This window comes from Primulina eburnea, chromosome 12 (assembly GCF_022965805.1).
Source record: "Primulina eburnea isolate SZY01 chromosome 12, ASM2296580v1, whole genome shotgun sequence".
Taxonomy (NCBI): domain Eukaryota; kingdom Viridiplantae; phylum Streptophyta; class Magnoliopsida; order Lamiales; family Gesneriaceae; genus Primulina; species Primulina eburnea.
In genome coordinates this window covers 5,041,325-5,060,849 of record NC_133112.1, presented here as the reverse complement: position 1 = coordinate 5,060,849, position 19,525 = coordinate 5,041,325, and the positions used below count along the sequence as shown (strand labels likewise).

The following is a 19,525-nucleotide window of genomic DNA, read 5'->3' as shown; positions in this document are numbered from 1 at the left end:
GTTCAAACAAGTTAACATAAATCCAAACCATTCTCTAAACTTGAACAGAAAATCTGGGAATAATCGAATGGCTTCTCATAAAAAGCATGCAAGAAATAAAGAGTACCGCCACTCCTAGCTTAAAGAAAGGAATGAAGTGTGAAATGAGGAGAAAGCTTTGCAACTTTATAGATGAAAGACCCTATATACTTCCAATCGTTGTATAGTTCAAGACAACAAAATATCCATGTGCATATTACATGAAGCTCATGTATTTTGTGGGTAATCCAATAATCAAACTTACACAAGGTATGCTTCATCTCGCATGGCTTCTCCAAACAAACTGATCAGAAAATTCGTTAGCGATGTAATTTGAATCCCATCCACCACACATGATTCATCCTTGTGAAACAGAGATCACAAAAATTGAAACTTGAGTCGAACCTTTCTCTTATTCAACATGACTATAAAACATGAAATGATTGTTTATGGTTTTCAACTTACACAGATGTATATTCACAAAACTCAAGAGAGTAACTCTAATAAAAAGTAACTGTTCCATTAACGCAGAATAACAATTGCAATACTATGCGTATCAAAACTCAAATCTGCAAACGAGATTTTGACAACCCAGTCAGGCCAAAAGCTCAGAGCGAATCAAAACCAACCCACTTCCAGTAGTGTTTTTTACAAGAAACAGCATCACTACTTGTCCCATTAGAATCTCCATACTCGTTCACTTCCTCGGTAGAAAACTCGCCTGCTGGCAAGCCAGCTACCTCGGCATCTACTGTATGCAAGAGGTAACAAGCTGGAAGCCCAGGATACGAGGCCGAAACTCTCTCCTCCACCTTCTTCACATATGATCCAGGCAAAATTTTTATGATACCACTAAAATTGTTAGAATCTCGATCATCATCAAGATTTCCCAAATTAGAATTTCCAGAATCCATGGAGTTTATGATGGAGCCCAGCTCCTCTTTCACTGCACGAAAAACAGCGGCCTCAACAGATTCTCCAGGCTTCATTTTCTCAGATAAGGGGCGGGATCGGTACCTGACGGCGCCGTTCGAAAGCTCTTGATGAGATTCGACGAGCATTTTATCGTCACTTCGGATGATGCGGACAATCACGACCTCAACCGTCCGAACCGGCGGGGTGGAATCAGCTAAAGAAGTCTCCCCTTCAGCAATTTCGAGCCAGAGGTTATGAACATTCTTGGTCCCCGGCTTGACACCCCAGGAAGCGAATGAATCGGAGGGTAGCCGCGGCCTGAGCCACTCGGATAGAGACTGCGGCGTGGCGAACGGCGGTGTGGGGTGGCGACTAGGGTTGGGAGGGTTACGCAAAGGGAGGGACATGTTGTGTAATTTCAGATACTTTCGGGTGTTAAATGGGAAAGCGAGCTTGTTATTAGGGACGAAAAAAATCGAGGTTGGTTTCGGGGAAGTGGAGAAAAGGATAAAGAGAGAGAAGGCAGCGAAGATGACGTCAGGCAGTGACGTATGATTCTTCAGGTGGTGATGCACCGGATAAATTGGTTCATGGGGCGGCGGAGGCGGCGGAGAGAGCATCCTCAATTACGGGTGACGAAGGTCGAAGGGAGTCGCATGTCGTATGGATGTCACCAATTTTTGTTTTTGGAATTGGAATAATAAGAGGTGAGAATTGGAGGTTTGTTTCTGATCAGATATGGGAGGTCTTGGATATTTCGAGACTAAGTCATTTTAAAGCATATTTCGAGTTGGAATATTAAGTGATCGACAAATTGAAGAAAAATGATATTTGAAGAATAACTTTGGTCATCATAATAATGATTTTTTTAGTATTTTCATATCATATACATTAAAATATCTCGTGACTAAATAATTTACAATAATGTTTGTGGCCCGTTTCACAATAAAATGATGGATACGTCTCTTATGAGATGGTTTCACGAACATTTATTTGTGAGATGAGTCAACTCTATCGATATTCACAATAAAAAGTAATACTTTTTTCATGGACGAACCAAATAAAAGACTTGTCTCACAAAACACGACACGTGAGACTGTCTCACACAAATTTTTGCCTAAAATGATTACCAAATCTTGTCTACAAATTTACAATAATCCGCGTTATATCCGAAAATTCTTGTCCAAACATAGAGTAGGTCTCTTATAAGACGGTCTCACGAATCTTTATATGTGAGACGGATCAATCCTACCGATATTCACTGTAAAAAGTAATATTCTTATCATAAAAAGTAATAATTTTTCATTGATCATCCAAATAAGAAACACATCTCACAAAATATGATCCGTGAGATCGTCTCACTCGAGTTTTGTCCCCAAACATATTATATTCAGAAATTTCGAATTAACATATGTTTAAAACGGTATTATGATTTATGAATGGTTTAATTCATTCGGAAAAAAAGGACATCGTTGTTGGAAAATGGAAACTTCATCTTAGGGAAATTTCAAGACTGAATTTCTCATGAGCTCAATAGATCATAACTACCCACCAAAACAGGTGAGGGAGGGCATACCAGGATTTCGGCAGAGATTACTAAACAGATTTTAAACTTATTAATATGTGTTTTTTTGGACATAATTTACACCTCAAACTTTGAGCATCTGCATCTTATTTTCCAGGGCAACAGCAATCCAGTCAGGCTGCGCCGCCGACCAGTGAAGCTGATTGATCTCCGAGCCTGCCGAGTACATATACATGGGATCAATCCCGTTCGTCCCAGAAAGAATCGGCAACTCCCAAAGAAAAGCCTGCCCATCATCCCCACCAGAACATATGTGCCTGCAACTCAGCGGGGCCCAAGCAATTGCATTTACACACGCCTGGTGCCTTTCTAATTCAGCGGCAGCCACTGTAGGATACCTGGTATCCAGTATCAAAATCTTATTGCTATTCATCAAGAACGTCGCCATGTACCTCAAATCTTGCTTATTCCAAGCCAACCTCGATAGCGGCGTTTCCGGCTTCGGGCTTTCGTAAAGAATTGTGGAGCGCTCCTTATGCCTGAGATCGAAAAGTCTGACCGACCCGTCTCCTGAAACTGATCCAAAAACTCCTGCCTCGCGCCAGGCAATATCGTACACTTCTTTATCGTGGGAAATCAGTTGGGTTTCCACAACGCCCTTTTCCACATCCCATATGGTGCAGGTAGTGTCGATGCTTGATGTTCCGATTCGATGGGGCTCCACCTCATTCCAATCGAATGAAGTTAGAGGGGCACAGTAGTCGCTAGTTTTGCTGTTGTCGAGCGTAGACATGGGTTCGATTGAACCATCACGTATTTCCCAGAGGCGTAGGTAGTCGCCGGAGGAAGCAAGGAGGTTGCCAGTAGATGGTGAGGGGTGAAACATGAGTTTAGTTGCGGGGTAGGGGTGAGGGACCGATAGTGCAGGTATAGGTTTGATGGAATAGCATTCATCGTCGAAGCAGAGAATGTCGACGCGGTTGTCGAATTCTTCTACGAAACTCCCGACGGCGATATGGCGGCGGTCGGCGGCAGAAAACGCCATGGCGTATATGGGAAAGGGTGAGTCATATGTGACGCAGGTTTCGGATCTGAGGTGGGATTCTTGGGTGGAACTACCCATCGGAATGGCTTCAAAAAATGAGGAAATTAATTATGGGATCGCTGGGGACGAAGAATCTATTAATTATAACTATTTCACGAAGATTATTCTTCCCATGGAATTTCAAGTCTTCATCACACCATGCTCTGCAGCGGAATTCACACTCATCGAAATTATTCAATGCCGCGTTTCACACTTCAAGAATTTTGCCAGACGAATTTCTCGCATGCACACCATGCGAATTGATTGGAGTCAAACCAGAATTGCCACTAATTCATTTTTTTAATTCAATTAAATTTCACGTAAACGAGTTTGATTAACTTGACCTTTAATCGGATAAACCCCTGCCGATCTTTATATTAACTAGTATTGCATGTTCGTACATAGAACTAAACTTAGATAAAAAGAAAACAAGATAAAATTTTATGTCAGAGTGAATGAATGAAGTCCTATTTATAGTAAATGAAAAGTTTGGATCAAAATCAATTAATTTCTCATTCAACCCGACTAGTAAAAGAGAAATAATTGTGTTCTTTACGTGTCTCGTTCGAATTACTTTATCGATTCTAAATGAGTAATAAATCATTTGTTTAACAAAAACTACATTCAAACAACTTTATTAAGCAGAATGTATACATGCACATACACAAAGTCAATCATAAAAACACTTGTGCGAGAAGGAAGGCGTAATCGACGCGAAACACGTTCTAAGCCCGTCATTTACGAAGTTCCATGATCCAAGAATTATAAGCACAGCAAAGTTTCTGAAATCCTTTAAATCCAGCCCCTTGTGCGAGTGCCTCAAATTCCCACCAGGGTTATGGGCCAACATAATCACATCAACATGGACCGTGTTCTTGGTGGGCAACCCAGTATCCGGAGCGTCCGGCAGAACTCATTCAACTAATACCACTTTCCCGTGTTCTGGAAGTGCTTCTTGGCATTTCTCAAGATATTGTGGCAGTGTTCGTCGCTCCAATCGTGACAAATCCACTGCAAGATGCATAGGCGCATGTATGTAAGGTTTTGTGATTTCTATATTCGAGGAGGAAGAGGTGAAAGCATGAATATATATATCTCCTTTTGGCACACTCACAAGCATATCCTCACCAACATGCTCTACGCCTGCAAATTTTCTCAGCCTTAATGTCATGTGATATAAATAATCACAATGCAATTCGATCTCGACCTTCGTTTGGTGTGATTAAACAATATTCAAGCTCGACTTGCAGCTAGCCAAAAGAAACATAAAAGTTCGAAAAAGGTTTCGATCAAATGGTCCGACTAAAACATGTTTGAACTCAACTTTGTGTAAAAGAACATAACGTTCGAACAAGATCTCAACTGAGTGAGCATCAATAGGAAGAGATCCAGAACTTTAATTAGTGAGTCAGAGCCGACTTATTAATGTATGTTTTGGAGAGAGATTATATATTTTCAGAAAAAGGGTTCAAAATTTTCATTCGGATGAACCCTCATAGTCAGCACACGTGTATTTCGTTAAAGAGTAAAAGCAGGAACCCGGATAAGATGGAGCATCTTCAACATGGGGCAAATCAAAATTGGTGCCCTTGAAAGGGAAAGGTGATATCTTCTAGTGATTTTCTAGCCTAGTTTAAGCTCATATAAAATTTTCTATCTTAGGCTTAATGGCATTATTTACCAACATGAGAGTTTTATCATATCATCCTGTGACAAGTTTTTCTTGGCAAAAGCCTGAGTGAGCTGGATGGATCGGGTATATCGAGAGTCTTTTCAGCTCTTGAAATACGCCCGTCTCGTCTCCCAGCTGGGACGTCCCACCCAAGCCCTTCTGGCTGTAGTAAAATAAGTCGATGGGACCGGATATAAATATTAAGTCATGTCATTCAATAGGAATTGAACCTAGCTAATCCCTATATTTACTTCTGGCAAATAGTTTAGTTTCTATGGACAGAACACGAGAAGTGTGATGAATTTTTTTTTGTCGGGTTTTAGAGGTTAAAGGTACTAACAATGACAACAGAGTCCCTTGCTGCATATGCCAAAATATCAGCCCATGAAACCACCCCTCTGCATTCTTGTTCTAATCTGGCTTTAGCCCTGTCAATCGCCTCAAAACCTCTAAGGGTACCCCCATTTGGAGGGCCATCCTTCTCTGCCTTTTCCCCGGTGTCGTTTTTAAGGGGATAGATCCATCACAGCCCTGATAATATAATAATAATTTATAAACAAAGTAAGGAATAAAGTTTCAAGACACTGATGTTTTGCATAATTTGCATTACTGTTACCCTAACAAAGTAGTCATGAAACTGCATTCTAAGTTCTAACTAGACCAGGAGCAATCCCTTCATCTCTGAAAAATGGCCCTTTAACTTCCTCCCATATGATTGATTCCGCATTTGGATACGTATTGTTATAGAAATCCACTCGAAGCTTAGCTTCAACTGGAAGCCACGCAAGGTATAACGATATCAAGATTCAAACTTTTGGTAACATTATATATAATCCTTCTCTGGTTTTGTCTCCCAAAAAATCTCAAGCATGTATTTATAAGAAAAACATAATCTCGATGAAGCTTGAAACTGTCTATTTACATGGTTAAATGTTATGGCCTAGCACAAGTTGCAGTACTGAGGAAACCGATTTCTCCTCAAGACCTGCAGAAAAACTTGCAGAACATTATACCGTGCTAGGAATCTAAGAGATGAAATATTTTTAATGATACTATTGTCATATTTTTCAAAGAAATCCCACTGAAAAGAAAGTTCGTTAAATTACAATAAAGAACAGTGCAGGTGAATTTACAGAGAATGAGAAGGTAATAGAATAACTCATCCCAACTTGATTACAAGTTTATGAATGGTAGTTCAAAAACAATGATAATAATGAAATTAAAAAATTTTTAATGACAGTAAAGCAAATGAGAAAACCATAATGTCAGTCTAAATAATAACCATCCAAGAAAAATATATACAAACCAACTGCCGCAGAAGTCTCTGTAAGCATGCAAAGATCACACACTATGTTACAGTAATCACAAAGAAAAAGATCCTGATATGCAATATACACCGATATGTTTTTTTTTTCTTTTTTTGAAATGGTGTATACGCCAATATATTCTAATATAACACATAAAGATATTATCTTTAAAAAATATAAATAATGTTGTGCGGAAAGCTATCATGATGTCAACGCTCGATATCCTCTACGTGAAAAGTAGCTCAAGATCTCTAGTAAGTTGCCATCCGAAATTGGAAATATCCGAATATTCCAAGCAGTAGCACAATAAGACTGAAGGCCACAAGCACCTTTTGCATGTAAAGAGAAGATATAACTGAAGGTGTGGTCGTGTATTTAGAAGTGGAAGATGCAGTGTCTACAAAGATGTTTTTAGGTAAATTGATGGCACTCGTATGATGGGATAGCGAGCTGTTATTTGACTCGTCGCATGTTGACTCCTCCTCAACTAGTGTTTGCGCATTCGTAGCTGTGTCACCCTGGAAGTTCAAACCTCGGAAATTTAGAATCTTTGAGAGGCTCCTATCTTATATTATGCAAAAAGCTTTTCAGGCAAAAATAACTCACCTTGGCCAATTGTCGACTCCCTTCATGAATGACATCCTCATTTAAAATCTTGGGAAGATTACACTGAACTGATCCAACTCCACATTGCATCTGCAAACGAATTCTCTTAGGGGCGGTTCCATGCGCTTCATAGTGCTGGGTACTAAGTTGATGTAATGGTTGGCGAGTCCTCATCTTGATTCCTGTTCCAAGGGTGGTTTCATTGCCCACTGCAGGGCTAACATACGAATGGGACACACCAACAGCTGCAACTTCAGAAGTAACTTCACTCTGGAAAGGAGATTCTTGTTTGTTATCATCCTCAAATAATTCACCTTCTGGAACACTTGGATATTTCTAGATTAAGATGAATAAGATAGGGTCAGTTCAATTGTAAATAAACAAGTAAATATATGCCGTACAAAAATATACTGCTCGAGCATAGAGTTGGGCAGCGACAATATTGTATTGTTAGGCTACCCAAGTGACATGGATAAAAAATTGGTATTTCGACTATTGTACAGGTTAAAAGATTTTCAGGTGTCTTGATGCTACTAAATAGAACTATTGGTTCAACGGGGAGGGGAGATTCTGATGCATTAGATAGGGTAAGTTCGACTGTAAATAAACAAGTAAAAAAAAGCCGCTCGAGCAGAGAGTTGGGCGGCGAGAATATTGTATCGTTTGGCTATCCAAGTGACACAGAAAAAAATTGGTGTTTGGACTATTGTACAGCTTAAAGGATTTTCAGGTGTATTGTTACTACTAAATAGAGCTATTGTTTCAGCGGGGAGTCTCGATACTACGCCAAGTTCACTAATAGATCTTTTAAAGTGATGTAAACTCCATGTACCTTGCAAAGGGGCATCTCAGCCTCCGATTCACTACTTGAGATGCAATCTTTATCTAATTTCAGCATGTTTACGTACTTAGTACTTTCAAGAGATGATACTTCATACAAACCACCAGATATCGAATTCAAGAAATCCTCCATCATTTCATCAGCAGTTGTCCCATATTGAAAAGGGGTATTACTTTGGACGTTGATGTCGTCATTGTAACCGCTATAAAAGTATGGATTCCCAAGCTCTGCTTGCACCTGTGAATGTAATGGAGAGAAAAGCGCCCCTTGCAGTGGGGAAGAATATAAATTTTCAATCAACTTTTCCAGTTCTGGGTCATGCTGCAATGAAAAGGAAAACAAAAACAAAATACTGATAAATAAATATAAACATAGAGAAAGAAATTTAAATTTCGGAAAATGGCACAATGAGTTCAATTCTTTCATCTCACAGGAGGAGACACAGTTCCTGAAATATCATGTTCCAATTTGTCAGCAATGAGACCACATTCCTGCTGATAATTAGGCACAGGATTTTCCACCATATCTTTGCAGGAATTCAAAGTCGGAAAGCTTTCAACACTTGATTGTTGTATTTTTGAAGTTCCATTGTGCACCGGAGTAGGCGTTTCTGATAGGTCATCTTCAACAGAAGGGGGGGTAATGACAGTGGGAGATGATACAATCCCTTCAACTTCGTCAGAATTTGAACTCTCGGTGATTTCATCTTGTTTCAAATCAGTCTTCTTGAATAGACGGGAGAGAACAAAAGCAGTCTGGTAAAAAAAAAAAACCATCACAACATTGTCAAAAAGGAACAAAATGAACTTCCAAAATTTGTCCAACTCTCTGCGGATGAAAATAATTCACTAAATAACCAATTCGCTACTTCTATACGGTCTCTAGATCATGTAAATTAAAGCCACTATATTAAAATTAACTCGTCATCAATAAGAACAAGCATTCACATAAATACATAAATGAGGTAACTTTTGCCTATTCAATTCAAGTCTTACGGGTTCCAAAAAACAAGAAATCAAACAATCCAACAAAACAAAATTACACAAAGATTGCGAAAATATTAGTTACAGAGATCCCAACCTGACCGGGATGGGTGCCATCCAGCGATTTATCAGTTGCACGATACTCATGGATGACCCAGTTAGTTCTCTTTCCATCCGGCGCACGGCCAGTGTAAAAAACTAGGGTTTTTTTCATCCCAATTTTCACACCCTTCCTCGAAGTAATATTTCGATCTTTACCAGTAGCTTTCCAGTAACCTCTCTGCGTTGCACGGTTCAATCTCTGGCCATTTTGATACTTCCGATCCTTGGGGCAGAAGAAGAACCATTCGTTGTCAATCGATTCTACCGCTGACAAATCTGCGAAAAAGGGAAAAAAAATACAACATTCAACACCTTCACTTCAAAATCAATACATATCTCCCTAAAAATCGACTCTTTTTGGTGGGAAATATCAAAGGGAAACTCGATTTCAGGTCATCGACGATAAATCAACTGAACACAATCAATTACCAGGTAAATCCCAGGGCTCCCATTTACAAACATCGATTTCACGTATGACACTGACTTCTTTATCTTGTCTGTTGATCTTATGCCTCAAATAGTGATCGATCAGCTCCTCATCGGTGGGGCGAAATCTATAACCCACCGGTAACGCGTTCACGGGGATCACAGCCATCGGAAGAGGAAAAAAACGTCGAACAGTTTTCTTTAATTTATGAAAACAGAAAGGTAGGAAGAAAATTATGAATATAACAGAGAGCAACGGATAATGCAAAAGGGGGGTGCTAAAGTGCTGTATAAACCCTAGAGTGAAGATTCATGGAAATTCAGGTGGGGGCTTCAGTTATGTTGGAAACTTCTTAGAATTTCTCTCTTTGCCACTTGCCGGGAAAACCACGGATGGTGGTGGTGGTACTATCCATTTAACTATGGGTAAATTTATTTTAAATTTCACGAAAAAACTAAAATTCTTATTATTTGTACATCCCAAAGAAAAATATATTTTGCATTTCCTAATCTTATATAACTTTTTCGGATAAAAATCGATACGAAATATTAAAAATATATGATATTTGAGTATCAGTTATTTCATATACATATATTAGTAACATATCTGAAACAAATGATACTCAAATTAGAAATATCATATATTAATATATATTTTTAATACAACATACTGATATTTGTTCATGAAAAGACGTGTGAGCTCGAGAAGTTCAAATATATTTTTTCCAACATTGTTAGATAAAGCAAATTTTTTATTTTTTTTACGATTTTTGAGCAATTCAACGTTAAAAAAATATATAATGAATATATATATCTTATGAGAATGTTTCGTGAGTCTATATATGTGAGAAGACTCATTCCGATCTGATCTATAATTTTGATGAAAAATAATATTTTTGGGTAATTTTATTTATCTACATTATTTTTGTATTTAAGTTTTTGTTGTGTGGAAAAGAAATTGTAACAGTTGTCATATAATTGCAAAATTTATAGTTTCCTGGTACTGGCGCCGGATAACCTCTCAAGTTCGTCTTTCCCTGGAGCTATGGGGCCAACGAGTGTGTACGAGCTTTAATAATTGCAACAACTCATTTAATATTTGCAATTGTTCTTTACCAAAAAAATTATGTATATTTGTTTTAAATATAAATATTATATTTTTTTAATTTACCTCAAATATATATTCTGATATCTATGTTTAATATTATTTTACTTATTTTTACCAATTTAACTCAATCGAATAATAATTTTAATTCATTTCATTATTTTTATATCATATTACATATTAAAACATTCACTAAAAAGAGAAATATTTTCAATAAAACTTATATTTTAATAGTTTTCTCAAGACAAAAACTTGTGTGAGACGATCTCGCTGGTCGCATTTTGTGAGACATATTGTTATTTGGGTCATTCTTTATTGAAAAATAAGAGTATTAGTTTTTTTATTGTGAATGTCGTTAAATTAATATATATCACAGATAAAGATTCGTGAGACCGTCTCACAAGAGACATGCTCTTTTCTTAATACGCATGAAATTTCAAATAAGTGTAAACATATGAGACGAATGAGGTAGTTATTAATAATAGTACCAATTCGTATTCGGTAATTTATATATTTCATGTTTGAAAGTGTTCGAATTATTCCTCCCAATTGCAACTTAGAAATATATTTACAATATATTTTCTGGATTTTTTTGGTAAAAAATGATTTGGTTCAAAAGATTATAAATTTGTTTTTTTTTTTGCAATTTTCGGTTCGTTGATGGATATTTAGAAATTTGTGTATACAGATATATTATTAATGTTTTTGAATGATAACAATCGCGAGTTTTAAAAAAAATTATTTCATTTTTACCCAGCAGATAACCAAAAGACCACTTCCGCTTGGAGCAAAATAAAATTATTAAAAACGAAATGAAAGAAAAACCCTCTGCTCGAATGAAAGACAAAAACTCGTGTGAGATTATTTCACGGATCGTATTTTGTGATACGGATATCTTATTTAGATCATTCATGAAAAAATATAATTTTTATTCTTAGAATATTATTTTTTATTGTGAATATCGATAGAATTGACCCGTCTCATAAATATAGATTCGTGAGACCATCTCACAAGAGACCTACTCAAATGAAAATCACCTTTATGCTAGGAATTTGAGTAAGTTTAATGAACAAGGGCAGACAACGTTAAAAAATACACACTGACTGAACAATGTACAAATAAAGTTCGTTCATCATTTCCATCAAAATCAATCAAGAATCTGAAATTTACAAACTCAATCTTAGTTGACGCCATAGTTTTAAAACAAATTCAATTCTAAATTTTCTGCAGGGACGAACCAGCTGGTAAGGGCCTCCGGGATTCATCGGCGCTTACAAAATTCTAAATCCTAATTATATTTTTCCACAAGCGCGAAAAAGAAGCTTTAAGCTGCAATAAAATACAGCACTCGGGTCACTTGTTGCCCCACATTCACACATCCCATCATAACTTCTAGTGAGGAGATTCTCATCCTCGCTTTTATAAACAAATATGCGATGTAGCAAGCGCCATGGATGTATAATTCCCCTTTCATCGATGGCTTTCGCCTGAGTGAGGAGAGGGTACTACCATAGAAACTCCATCACCCAGAACTTCTTCGGCACGAATACCTCTAGTGATCAAAGATTTGGTGGTTTGAGCACGTATAAATCGACATCCTCGGCCCTTCTTGTTTTTTTTGAACAATATTATGTTCAGCTCGTGCCTACTAGTGTCATGATGTCAGTCGAGAGCATGGCATTCTCATCGGTGAGAATACAACAGTGAGTCTAGCATGATCCGAAAGAGAGTAATCTTCAGGCCACGTGCCTTTCTCTACTTCTGTGGGGAAGAGAACTGCATTCTTGATACTGAAGCCGGTAGTCTGCTCAGTGCCATTGACAACATCATCCCAGAACTCATCGTCTCTTTGCGTCGAATACGAGGAGTTCCAAATTCGGCGCTGGAAAAGAATTCCATGTTAAGCAGGATGAAAGAGAAAAGACAAGTGAAAATGCATAATTATAGTGAAAGTCGTATATATTGCCTTAAATTCATTATAGTCGAGAACGCCATTTCCATCAATATCTGCCCGAATCCACAATTCTTTTAACTCTTCAGCACTTAATCCATTACAATGGCCAATCAAATTAAGCTGCGGGAGAGCCAAAGAACAAAACAGTCAAACCGGTTTTCTGAAATAACAGTGTGTGAACAAAGCTATAACTATGAAGAAATTTTTTACAACCGAAATGTTAAATACCTGCCGTAATGCTTCACAGAAGCCCGAGTAGGTAATGTAATCACCATGGCTATCGGCTTTTAGAAACGCAAATGCATCGTCCTCTGTCAGTGAAGCTCGTCTAAGTTGATACTGTAAAGACGAATACGCCAAGGTTGAGAAATAAGCAAAATGAAAATTGAGTAGTTATTGAAGATTTGAATGCCTCGACGCTGAAGCAACTTGAGCACCACATTTCGATCCTTGTAGCATATAGCCAGTCACAAAGATAGCATGGCGCAAATATTGCTCTCCAACAGTTGTATATTAAAACGTTTGAAGTCGACATAACATCTCACCTTGAACATTCCAAACAAGGCTTCACTCCAACTTGTTTTGAGTAATATCCGATATCCATTAGGATTAAGAAGCCATATGAAATCTACACCGCAGATGTTCCCACGATGATTTCGGTGGCTCACCCACTGCATGCAAGGAATGTATGTCACACTATAGAAATGACTTCTATAAAGAAACAAAGAAAAAGAGAAGTCGAGATATTGAGGTAAACAACCTTATGCGCATCTGCATCCGTATACTGGTGAGCAGCATCATATGACGAAACAAATCCCTGAGATCGAAGAAACTTGTAAACGTGGCCTCTCTTGCTTCCATTCCAGTCGCTGCGTTGAAAGAAAAACCCGGCAAAATATGTAAGATTCAGCTTATATTGATTGATCTTCAATCATCTGAAACTTAATGCTTAAAAACAAGAATCTTGAACTTACCCACACAGTAGAATAGGCAAGGGATTGAGTTTGTTTTCCTTTTGATACGATTCCACATATTGCAATATCTTATAGACCTGTAAATGAAAATAAGCCACAGTAAGTTGCCGACCAAATAATATCAGGGCATGACTCAAAAATAGCATTTTTACATACCTGACGCAATCTCTCTAAGCATAAACTTGAATCGTGTGGAAATAATAAATGGGTATTCACAATTAGAATTTCTTGACGGACATTATTGTTTCGACATGGATAAATATGGGCAATCAACTCGACATGCAGTAACTGAGCTACACGATCACCAAAATCATTGAAAAGTAACTCCCGGTGGTTGATGATCCTGAAGTAATCCTTGTGCACAGCGGTTAAAAGACCTGAACAATTTAAAGAAACAACTTTGCATTTGAATTGAAAACAAAGTCCTGGATCCTGATACCTTAACATGTATAAAGAAGCAATACAAACAATTTGAAGAATGGATGCACTGATTTTTTTCCCCACAATGGAGACTTTACCCACTTTTGGTTCGGACCAAATCAACTTACTTCTTTAACAGTAACTACTCATAACCCCTTGTTGGGTACATGTTCCCCAGTTCCCCTACCCAAACTTCACAACACATCTGTGATATATGGAAGTTGTGCAAAGGTAAAAGTGTTTTCTTGTGAAAACAAGAAATCACCTTTATATAGCACGAATAATTCCATCACATAAATCATAATACAGTGCCAAATTTGAAGTAATGGCAATCAATAGTTTCTCATCCGAACATCAGAAACAGAAAGAGCTCAAATACACACCATCTCCACGATTATTTGTTCGTGCAAGCTTGAAATTGATGTAACCAGCATCCCCAAGCCTCTTATCATAAACACTGACGAGTTCTTCATTCCCAGTCCAGAATTCCTGCAGCAGTTCCCGGATAAAAAGGGTAAAATACCATAAAAAAGTCATATTTGTATTATTTCATAACGTCAAAGGAAAGAAATAAAAACCTGGAGACAAATGATGGAAGATCTTTCATACAACAACCAATCCAAAATCTTTTGGTTTCTGTTCAGCCAATAATCTTTAACATCGCTTTCCCTGTAGCTTGGATCCTGCTCTCACCCCCACAATGCATACAACACATTACAAAAAGTACCATAAAAAAAAACCAACAAATTTCAAATAGCGAATCCACAATACACAAACAAGACATCACACGCACAACCATCACAAAGCATATCCATGATAAACGAAGAATTAAAATCCTTACATCTTGATCGAGTCTTTTGTAAATCGGGGCAAGAATATTAAAAGTTGTGCAAGAAACACAGGTGGCGTCCGTAATCGATGAAGATATTGCGTAGCTCCCAATTCTTGATACCCTCCCCGTGCCAATCCTCTTGCTCTTTCTCCCCATCCCTTTTCGTATCCTAAAAAATCGTAGACAAGTACGTGTGATGCTCTAAAAACAGAAAGGCAGCAAATCTTGATAGATGAACGAACAACAGTGGAAAACAGAAGAAAATATCGGATGATTGTTATGGTGGTGATTTGTTCGGGGAAAATAAAAAGAAAGAATGGCTAATAAGAGAGCGAACGACTCTGATTAGTATTGTATGCTTACAATGAAATAAAATATTTAGAGTTGAGGAGGGACGAGAGAGATTCGTCCCGTGTTTTCGAACGTGTTAAATTGAAACAAATAATTTTCTAGAAAATTAAATTAAATTTGGGTTATATATATATATTTGATCTATTAGATATGATAAAAGTTTAGAAATGATCAAATTTTTTTATTAACTATCCTAATCGAATTATACAGCACTATTTTTCCTAATATTGTATAAAGTCTAATATTACAAATAGTAATCCTAAAATGAAATCGTGCCAGACCATTCAAAATCGTAAGATTAATTCTATATTATAATCGTGATTATTTTTTTAAAATACTAACCGACAACATATGTTAATTCGATTGGAATTTTTTAGTACAACAAATTTGTATGAGACGGTCTCAGTGGTCGTATTTTATGAGACATGTCTCTTATTTGGGTCATCCATGTTGGGATCACGTGTTCATGTGGATCCAAAATCCCTCTTCAAGAAGAAAACCAACACCATACGTGGATCCCAAATCCCTCTTCAAGGCAATCTTCAAATCTCTCTTCAAGAAGAAAACCGACAATCATGAACCCACGAATATCGTTCGCCACACTAACAACCCTAAAATACAAATTTTAATTCCATTTTTTTTATTTTTTTCCTTGATTTAATTTATTTTCAGGGTTTTGCAACAAATTATCCTGCAGAAGCGTATGATTTTTCTTAACCGAGGTATTTATGGTTTTACTTGAGTCACGAATTGGTGTATATGTTTTATCTTCACTATGCTCATTTTTTCATTTTCTTAATTTACTTTGCAATCTATTTTAGTAAATAAGCTTTAAATAAAAGAAAATTATCACAAACTCTTTATTATTCAATTTTCAAGGCTATGGATTATTTGCTACTGCAAAGAGAAGAAGGGGCTGGAGTTTCTTTATTATACATGTACATATGAATAAACCATAAAAAAAATTTTGCAGTAAACATGGATAAAGGCATAGGAAGAAAGTTACCTGGAAAATTTGTTCTCTAAAACAAAAAACAAATTCCCACTCAATTAAAATTTCCTTATTTTAAATTCTTTATGCTTCCTCATTCAATCGGTTTTATGTGTTTTATATTGAAAAAAAGTTGTTTTGTGCTAATGATATGCTTCATTTGGGTACATACAATTTCTACAATTCTACAGTATTTTATTGGCGAACAATGACTTCTTTCTTTTCTTCGTCAGATGTTCATGGATGATGCTTTCTTCAATTAAGTGAGCTTGAGGAAAGTATGAGAAAAAAGTTACTTTATTCTGATTTTGACAGTTTATTATAAATAATAAATTTTAGGTGTAGACATGTCATTAATGTACTGATTAGCGGTTATGGTGACACGTGATATCCTGCTTGAACATGCACATTAGGAGACTTCGGGGTGACATTCTTCCAGCCCAATTGTTTATGTGCCGATTTCGAATTGTAATGCATTAAGATGTCTTGAATTCATAGATATGTTCTAAAAAGATGATGTTCTTGCATTCAGCTTCTTGATTTCATATAGTTGGTGCATTAACTCAAAACTTATGTATCACTTGAGAGTTTGTTATAGTTTATTTGGATTCTCTGAGAAGTCTTTGAATTGTGATATATATAATAGTTTGATGATATTTTGATATGTTTTGGAAAATATTTTGATTATTTGTTTACTTCGTTTATATTGAAATTTATAATTATTTCACATTACATGATATTACGGCTTTAAAAGTAATAATGATCTTTTATGATCAAAACCTATATAATGTAAGATAATAAATTAAGTTTGACAAATTTATTTAAGCTTTGGAATCCATTGTCTTTTATGATTCAAGTACAAAATTTTTTGGTGTCATGATGTTGTAATATCATGAATGTTTAATGTATTAGTCTAATATATTCATGACACATGTAACGCGTGTGTCTCGATGGCTAGTATATAATTAAGATATTCCGTAACATATTATTAATGTGGATAGCGGTTGTCAAAATCCCACTAATTTCGACCTTCGCAACTCCAAATATGAATTATATACTTGATGCATGTTTGCACGTGGTGGTGTTGGGTGCTTATGCTTAGAATAATTATATACTTTTAATTTTTGTTATTTTTTTGGGAGTGATAAAATCATCTAAAGATTTAAATATCTAGATAAGATAAATAGGAATCTAAAAAATTAATTTAAAAATAGAATTGAAATTTAACAAAATACTATTTGAGGCACACAAAAAAAAGCTTCATCGTGATATATAAAGATATAATTATAAGTTCAAATTTTAAACAAAGTTTTATTGCATCAATTAAAAGTTAGTTAGTATAGAATCATGTATATGAACTAGTCGTCATGTCTAATGGTTAATTCACAAAAACTCTCGTGGGATGGTCTCACAGATCAATTTCGTGGGTCGAATATCTTATTTAAGTCATCTATAAAAAATATTACTTTTATGTTAAAAATATTATTTTTTATTGTGAATATCGATAGAATTAGCCTGTCTCACAGATAAAAAATCGTGAGACGATCTCAATTCTCACAAGATACTTACTCTTGTTCATTTATCACATGACCTTTGTAAATTTTGATAATATATAAATGCAAATATTATTTTGTTACATTACAAATTACAAAACTACTTGTGATCTATGTACTGATTACAAAATCTGAAGAAACTAAAATAAAAAAAAAACAATTGAATTATGATGCTAGTGTATATATATATTTGGGGTGGGATATTGATAACTTGAAACACAAAATTTGAGAAATCGTCACAACAAAAGATGGTGATGTCACTGGACAAATATGCAAAATTGATTACGTTTTGGTGCAAAATTGTAAAACATAAGGAAAATATGGTATACGACATCGTAGCATTAAGATATTATTATGCTAAGATTTATTCTTACAGAAGATTACATGTTTTTAAACTAAGAAAATACGAGAAGGAAAATGTATGCGGCTCACGCACGCGGAAGGTTCGATCTTGGGTGTGGGAGCAGTGCTCACTCTCAGGATCAAGGTTTGAGATTCATATAATAGAGAATAAAAAAAAAAAAAAAAATTGGATAAAAAAAAATTCTGATGCTTGAATTTACCATGCAGACAGTGCCTACAGGGTGACACGCGTGTTTTCACAGGATCAAATTTGGGTACTACTCATCGGACAGAAGTCGGAAATACCTTTTATTGATGAACGTAATGGAAAATTTAGAAATCAGAGCACCGACCGTTCTTTTCCCAATCCCCGTACCGAGTTGGCTCCGGACCTGTAGGCCCTCCGATCTCGCCGGTGTCTCTGTTTACCCATTCCTCAGCCTCATCTTCCTCGGAATTTAAATTATGTGTCTGTTCATCCTCCATCTGCATCTGTTTTTTCTCTTTGGTTTCTGGATCTAGTTCTTCCCTTTTCTCTAATTTCTGAGCCGTTGAACACATGAAGCGGCGAATCATGGAGTTGGAGAACTCGGATCTGACGATCGCTGGTGAGAAAACACGGCTTAGATTTCTGGCCATTTTGTGATCAAACTCTTTGATTTTTCCAGATTCGAGAATCGTACCAGCAGGGCGGCGTGTAGAATTTATTAAATGGAGCAGGCGGCGCCTCCAGCTACAGGCGGTGGGGAGCTATCTATATTATTTGGCTTGAAATTGTTCGCCCGAGGTGGAACGAATAATAATTGGCACTTTAACTACACAGGCCCAAAAATCCACTAAACCCGATTAATGGTCGACTTTTGGATATAGAAAGTTTGTTTATAAAAAGTCATTTTTTTAACTGATTTTATTATTAAATAGATGCTATTTGACGTATGGATAAATGTTTGAATTTTTTTTTAAAATTATAATTTCTAACTATCTTTTTTTAAATTATTTTTTGACAAAAATTTATGTGAGACAGTTTCACCGGTCGTATTTTATGAAACATATATCTTATTTGGATCATCCATTAAAAAGTATTACTTTTTATTGTGAATATCAGTAGGGTTGATCCGTCTCACAGATAAAGATTCGTGAGACATTCGTGAGACCGTCTCACAATAAACTTACTCTTATTTTTTTAACAAATTTTGTGACCAAAAATATTCTAAAAAAACATTTTTAGTTAGTGAGCTTTTCCAACCAAAATTCATATAACTAGGTCCTAATTCAATATTTTTAAAATAAAAAGTGGCAATTTTTTTTACAAGAAAACTTGTAATGTTATTCATGATGGAAAAAGTCTTTGATTACAAGTTTTACTAACCAAGAATTGAAGTATTGCGACGATTGGTAAGAAAATATAAAGAGGAAAAATGAAGAATTTTAAACTCATGAATTTAAATATGTTTTACTTGTTTAGGTATTTGTTACTTCAAACTTTTGCATCCATAATGATAATGGGTTCAGCTCAAATATCCA

General features: G+C 36.1%; 4 protein-coding genes across 4 annotated transcripts; all 4 read right to left on the bottom strand.

Moving 5' to 3' along the window:
* Positions 1-403: 403 nt before the first annotated feature.
* Positions 404-1,721, bottom strand: LOC140808062 (uncharacterized). Its single transcript, XM_073165072.1, has one exon. It carries the CDS (start codon positions 1,551-1,553, stop codon positions 627-629), a length of 927 nt encoding a protein of 308 aa, XP_073021173.1. The 5' UTR covers positions 1,554-1,721; the 3' UTR covers positions 404-626.
* Positions 1,722-2,444: 723 nt separating this feature from the next.
* Positions 2,445-3,809, bottom strand: LOC140807319 (protein TRANSPARENT TESTA GLABRA 1-like). Its single transcript, XM_073164121.1, has one exon. The coding sequence runs from the start codon at positions 3,579-3,581 to the stop codon at positions 2,583-2,585; it is 999 nt and encodes a 332-aa protein (XP_073020222.1). The 5' UTR covers positions 3,582-3,809; the 3' UTR covers positions 2,445-2,582.
* Positions 3,810-6,468: 2,659 nt separating this feature from the next.
* Positions 6,469-9,877, bottom strand: LOC140807069 (NAC domain-containing protein 91-like). The gene is made up of 6 exons (XM_073163734.1): positions 9,483-9,877; positions 9,049-9,329; positions 8,400-8,723; positions 7,960-8,289; positions 7,128-7,463; positions 6,469-7,039 (listed from the first exon to the last, which is right to left on the bottom strand). Exons 1-6 carry the CDS (start codon positions 9,646-9,648, stop codon positions 6,773-6,775), a joined length of 1,704 nt encoding a protein of 567 aa, XP_073019835.1. The 5' UTR covers positions 9,649-9,877; the 3' UTR covers positions 6,469-6,772.
* Positions 9,878-11,701: 1,824 nt separating this feature from the next.
* On the bottom strand, positions 11,702-15,112 carry LOC140807868 (uncharacterized calcium-binding protein At1g02270-like). The gene is made up of 10 exons (XM_073164828.1): positions 14,774-15,112; positions 14,511-14,615; positions 14,316-14,421; positions 13,669-13,889; positions 13,513-13,589; positions 13,299-13,407; positions 13,084-13,209; positions 12,767-12,877; positions 12,551-12,658; positions 11,702-12,466 (listed from the first exon to the last, which is right to left on the bottom strand). Exons 1-10 carry the CDS (start codon positions 14,918-14,920, stop codon positions 12,239-12,241), a joined length of 1,338 nt encoding a protein of 445 aa, XP_073020929.1. The 5' UTR covers positions 14,921-15,112; the 3' UTR covers positions 11,702-12,238.
* Between the last annotated feature and the right edge of the window lie 4,413 nt (positions 15,113-19,525).

Coding starts and splice junctions, on each gene's coding strand:
- LOC140808062 (XM_073165072.1), bottom strand. CDS start 1,553: ATGCTCTCTCCGCCGCCTCCGCCGCCCCATGAACCAATTTATCCGGTG.
- LOC140807319 (XM_073164121.1), bottom strand. CDS start 3,581: ATGGGTAGTTCCACCCAAGAATCCCACCTCAGATCCGAAACCTGCGTC.
- LOC140807069 (XM_073163734.1), bottom strand. CDS start 9,648: ATGGCTGTGATCCCCGTGAACGCGTTACCGGTGGGTTATAGATTTCGC. Junction 8,290..8,399: donor CAGGAACTGTGTCTCCTCCT/GTGAGATGAAAG, acceptor TTTTCATTGCAG/CATGACCCAGAACTGGAAAA. Junction 7,464..7,959: donor CTGAGATGCCCCTTTGCAAG/GTACATGGAGTT, acceptor ATCTTAATCTAG/AAATATCCAAGTGTTCCAGA.
- LOC140807868 (XM_073164828.1), bottom strand. CDS start 14,920: ATGGGGAGAAAGAGCAAGAGGATTGGCACGGGGAGGGTATCAAGAATT. Junction 13,890..14,315: donor AACAAATAATCGTGGAGATG/GTGTGTATTTGA, acceptor TAAATTGTTCAG/GTCTTTTAACCGCTGTGCAC. Junction 12,467..12,550: donor TCGACTATAATGAATTTAAG/GCAATATATACG, acceptor ATTCTTTTCCAG/CGCCGAATTTGGAACTCCTC.